General features: G+C 42.9%; 1 protein-coding gene across 1 annotated transcript; it reads left to right on the top strand.

Annotated features, from left to right (window-relative positions):
* Positions 1-522: 522 nt before the first annotated feature.
* Positions 523-5,079, top strand: tekt1 (tektin 1; the record flags this gene model as incomplete). The annotated part of the gene is made up of 7 exons (XM_079513708.1): positions 523-694; positions 1,292-1,457; positions 2,234-2,362; positions 2,642-2,788; positions 2,886-3,111; positions 4,205-4,401; positions 4,849-5,079. 7 exons carry the CDS (start codon positions 523-525, stop codon positions 5,006-5,008), a joined length of 1,197 nt encoding a protein of 398 aa, XP_079369834.1. The 3' UTR covers positions 5,009-5,079.
* Between the last annotated feature and the right edge of the window lie 819 nt (positions 5,080-5,898).

Here is a 5,898-nt window from a genome sequence, read left to right as displayed (position 1 = left end):
TCGATTATTTTTCTTTTAGGCTGAATATAAAGTATGCAAAGGTACATTTTAGATGAATTGTAAGCAGTGTACAGTACAGTATCAACTGCTGTTCTGTGTGTGTGTGTGTGTGCGTGCGTGCTGTAAAGCTTCCACCGATCGACAAACTCACAGCGATGTGTTATAATATTGCGATACCGCACGCACGCACGCACGCACGCACGTGCGTGCGTGCGTGTTAGAAATGACATTCAAACTAGTGTTTTCATGATAAACATAACATAACATAACAAACATCACATATGAATAATATTGCGGTATCGCAATATTATAACACATCGCTGTGAGTTTGTCGATCGGTGGAAGCTTTACAGCCCTGGGGGACTTCATGCTCAACCATATGGGGTTTAAGTGGCATTGCTGTGGTTCTGTCCCTTCCATCCAGTGTGAGCAGCAGCAGCAGCAGCAGCAGCAGCAGCAGCAGCAGCAGCAGCAGCCAGCAGCAGCAGCAGCAGCAGCAGCAGCAGCAGCAGCAGCAGCAGCATGTCCTCCCTGGATGGAGGCCTGCGGTGGAGGGAGGACGGAGGCTTGAAGCCGGTAGACGTGGAGACGCAGCGGATCCGCTCAGAGCTGCTGACCGCAGAGAGCCAGAGGCTCATACTGGAGAGTGACCGGGTCTCCAAACGCATGCAGCAGGATGCCAACAAGAAACTGGGTAAGAGGTTTGTTACGGTTCATGTGTAACATGTTATACCCTGTATAATGTGTATATAACGATGCAATGCTCTGTTTACAAAATGCTGTAGCCCCTTTCCCCATTTTCAACAGTTTTTATTATATTTTGACACTTGCTTTGGCAATGTATGTTTTCTCATGCCAACAAAGCTCATTTGAATTTAATTGAATTCTATTCATCAATATTAACATTAGTTTTTTGGTGTCTGAGTTGTGATTATCCTGCCCCAGACTTTTCTTTGTAGAGACATAGTGCAAAGAGCAAACATTTAATTTGACCATGCAGGTTTAAAGTGCCACATTCAGCATTTTTCATTTGTTTGGTAAAATAATAAAATATGTCCCATCAAATAAAATAGTTTTCCAAAAATGTATTTTGATCTGAGAAATTGTACAAAGCTGCAAATCCTTGCCAAATCTTTTCATGCCCTTTTCTCAGAATTCCCCCAATCGTGCCCAGTTTTTAAAAACAAATCCACCACAAAATTCTCTCAAGTGCCACATTTTCCAAAAAAATAATTAAAAAGAGTGCCCAGTCATCTGCAGCGTCCAGTCTTTGTTCATCATTGTGGTTCAGCGCAGAGGGATCGAGAGGTTCAGTTCCTGAGACGAGAGCTGGAGCAGAAGCTGAAGGAGGTGATCGAGGAGACCGACGTGCTGCTCTCCTATCAGAGACGTGTGGAGATGAGTCTGGAGGCGTGTAAGGAACCACTGACCGTCACCATGACCTGTCTGAACCAGAGGTGAGGCCACATCCTAATATTATTAAAACATAGCAGTGGTGGAAAGTAACTAAGTAGATTTATTAGTGGAGTAGAAGTAAAAGCACTGGAAATACTCAACACACTACTACAAATACCTCAAAATTGTACTTCGTATTTGAAAACTTTAGTTACTAGTTACTTCTGTAGATTTTGACTATTATTACAAAACATACATTAATCACTTACGCCCTATGTGCATTACAGCCTTTTGAAAATAGCCAATTTACAAGTGTATAGATCTGCTATTTTCAAAAGATTTTTATACATTATGAACTTGAAATGAGACATTCTGCATAACGAGTACTTTTATTTTTGGTATTCATACTTTTACTTAAGTAAAACATGCGAGTACTTTTTCCACCACTGAGAAATAGTAAGAACTCATCTCTTCTGCCTTGGGTGGCTTAGCAGCAAATTAACAATCCAAGAATGATGCCACTTCACCCCCCAATCGCACCAAGTCTTCCAAAGTATAGGTGTGAATGCGACTTTATAGTGGATAAGAGAGTCTCTCTTATCAAAAATGTATATGGTTCACAGGATTGTTTGTGAACAATGCTGCTCCCAAATATGTATGCACTACTACTACTTTCCAGGGCCAGTGATGTTCATAACTACCCTACAAGAGGTAGCTTCACTACTTTTTGCCATACTGGTTTAAATCTTGTACAGGAAAATGACTCTTTGTTTTGTGTGTTCTGCAGCAGTTACATGGAATGGGAGGATGGTTAGTGTGTGTTTTGTGTTTGTTGCAGATTAAAGCGAGTACCAGTGGATCGGGTGCAGGATGAGGTAGAGAGACAGCTGCTACAGGAGAGAGAGGTCATAGAGGGCGTGGCTTCTCTGCTGCAGCGCACGCTGGAGCAGATCAACGAACAGTTACGGTAAGTTTCTGGAATAGTGCAAAAAATATATCATAAATGTGCTCTAATAGATATTATACTTATTCAGTAAAAAGGCATTGCATGTGAAAGTGGATGATCTCAGAGCATTCCAAGTTACTCATTCAACAGTTAAAAGCCTCCCTGTAATGGAGTAGTGTTTTGGGTCCCTGTTTGGGATTGTATGTGTTGTGTACATGTGTGTGTTTTGTGAACATTTGTGTGTTTGTGTACATGTGTGTTTGTGTACATGTGTGTGTTTTGTGTACATGTGTGTGTCAGTCTGAACCGTTCAGCCAGGTACCACGTCGAGAAGGATCTGAAGGATAAGTTCACCGCTCAGTGCATCGATGACTCCTGTTCCTTGATGAGAAACTATTCCACTGGCAGCGAGCACAAGTCCAAGCACCCTGAAGTCATTCTACCAAGGTCAAATACTTACATAAATCATTTAGTAGTACATGTCATATTATGATTATTTCTAATTGAGCAAAAATAATAATCATATAATTACGATCATTCACAGCATGGTAATAATTCCGGAAGAGTGGGAGAGTTTCTCAGGCATCAACATGTCCAAGGTGGAGCGGGAGAAGGTCAACTCTGTGTCACTGCGGGCGCTGGTGGATTCACTGCTGGAGCAGACGGCCACAGACATGCAGAGACAGCTCCAAGCCACCAACTCAGCCTTCAGACTGGAGGTCCTGGAGACCAAGACCGTGAAGACGCAGATGGAGGAGCACCTGGACAAGGCACATTACATGACTTTACATGACATAACTACTACTACTATTACATAACTATTGATCATATTCACAACATGGCAGCCTGGGCAATGGGCTCTACGCACACAGAATAACTCTTTATACTTCCGGGCCCCTTCCCTACTTCCTTCACAGGTGCTACCGATGATACTAATTAAGGCTATGTACCATTTAGTGTACAGTGGTTTTCAAACCTTTTAATTTCAAGGACCCCCATAACTCTGAGTGTACAAATCCATTTGTATCCTTCATTAGTATCAGCTGTAACACCTGAAGACGGAAGTAGGGAAGGGGCCCAAGTTCTTTCCAAAATGGCGTGTGTGCATAAAGCCCATTGTGGTGACCGTATTAAACTAGAAATGCACTCTGTCGAGCTGCCAACTTACGCTTCGCACACAAGTTGGCCTACTTGTGCGCGAGCAGAGTGCGGAACTTATCTCTCACCACTATAATGGGTTTAATGGGTTACAATTGGTTACGTCATCCACATATGTCGGTGTTGTCCCCCGGAACCACCGTTTTTACATAAACATACAGTTATGTCATCAGCCAATCCCTGATTGGCTGAGTGACGCTACCAACAAACGGACCCAATACAATCGGTCGAGGGGCCACCGACATACACAGCAAGCTGCCAACCTGCGCTCTGTAACAAGTAACAAGTAATGAGTAATTTGTTTCATTATGGAAACTGATTAATAACAATTCAATCATTGTCAATGGAGCAATGTATGATATCGTACCATGTATGATATTATTGACTGTATGATTTAACAATACCGTGTAGGTCTGAGACTAAAACGGGGCGAGAACTTTTGGGAACTCAGATTAGTCTGAGACAGACATGGTCGTATATTAAAATTGCCTAATGGGTGCAAGGTGCTCTGATCTGCACCAAACTTTGCACTGTTCAGGGTCTGCCATGACAATATAGTCACATCACACCAGGGGCCTTGTGTGACCTCCTGGTGGATTTTGGTAAAACTTTGTTCAGGGGCAGTACAACAGTGTTGGTACAACACCACCGTACTACTCCGCCAAGGTATGATAGTCTCATCTCTGATCTCTCCCTCCTTCACAGATTCTGGCTGAACTTGGCAGCCAGGAGAAGAACATGGAGTCTCTGCAGACGGCCGTCGCTGAGGAGCAGAAACCGCTGCAGGTTGCCCAAGCCCGGCTGTGTGCCCGCGGCAGGAGACCCGGCACAGAGCTGTGCCACGACCCGGCACAGAGCCGCCTGCTCTCTGAGGTCCAGCAGCTCACCAACCACATCAACAGGTGAAGAACAGCACGCTTTCTGTTCTAGTGACAAAGGAATAGAATCAGATCCGTTTTGAAAGTTATCCTCAATAGGATAGACCAGTTGTTCTCAAACATTTTCATGTCAAGGACCCCCAAATTAAAATGTAATTGGCCCTGGACTCCCATCTGAAATTGCTACAGAAGGAGATTTGTGTTGTGAAAATGTATCAAAGATATTATTTTAAGAAATGTTTTGAAAATAGCCAAAGTATGTCCAAAATATAGGATTTCAGGATTCCAATTCAAAAATAGCTTCAAATCATGCCACATTTTCAGCTTGTAGATGTGCAATGCTTTAATGTTTGTGTGACACTGTAGTATGACCATGTAGGGCAGTCATTTACGGATTTACTTAAAACATAAGAGGAATAAGAGGATTCTGCCTGACATTGACAATATGCATTCGAATCCCCGTCACTACAGAATGCGTGAAGCTTTGCTCCAGTCTGAGACAGAGCAGAAGAAGCTGATTCGCTGCCAGTTGAACCTGCAGGAGAACATTGATATCAAGGCCAACTCTCTGTACATCGATGAGGTCATCTGTGCCCAGCTGAGAGAACCCATCAACATACACCGCTTCTGATTGGACAGAACCCGTCTTCATACACAGCTTAATTCTGAATGGACAGAACCAGATTCATACACCGCTTCTGATTGGACAGAAGCACATTGTCATATGGAAATAAAGAAATGCAGTTCCACCGCATGTACCGTTTTTGTTTTCATGATTTTCATCCGTTTAAATGAGTTCAAGTTAGGCCTGCATAGTGCACAGTATATTGTCTCAGCATTAACATCGCAATGTACAGTAGTAGTACTCGCCAGTACTTACAGTAGTTCTCGCCCCCCTAGTGGCGAAAAATAAAACTTCTGGGAACTCAGATTAGTACAGTAGTGACATGATGCAAAGCATAGCTAAGATAAAAAAAAAAATTAAGTCTCGATTGAAAACTTACTGTAGTTCCAAACAATCCTCATAAAAGTGTGTGTTAGAAGCAGTGCGATACATGAGCCATGTAACAACTGGGGACCTCTGTTAACAGCATACGTTTGTGCAATGAGGCATGGTCTTTGTGAGGGTATACCCTATAGGGGACATGGGGAGAACATGCAAACTCCACAGAAATGCATCTTTTTGGGGGTTCCTGGCACAAAACATTGATGGCGGTCCGTATGCTAATGCACATCAATTTGGTGGTCCTTGACATGAGACACCGTTGAGCGATGGAAGTTCTATTTGTATTGTACTCCGTTATGGGAGTCCTTAAAATTATAAAGTGTGGAAAAATACTGGCCTAAATACTGGCCTTCAGCCACAGGTTGGAACCAATAACACAGCTATATGGAAGAAGGGACTCATTTATCAGGTTTGATTGTAACTGATGGGGATTTTAGCCATTTGTGACTGGAAGCCTTTTTATTAGTACGGTGTTGCATTTTTCAAACAGCAGAAGGTATAAGTTAACAATGACA

Source organism: Electrona antarctica (assembly GCF_951216825.1).
Source record: "Electrona antarctica genome assembly, chromosome: 11".
Classification (NCBI taxonomy): Eukaryota; Metazoa; Chordata; class Actinopteri; order Myctophiformes; family Myctophidae; genus Electrona; species Electrona antarctica.
This window is presented reverse-complemented; position numbering and strand designations above follow the sequence as displayed.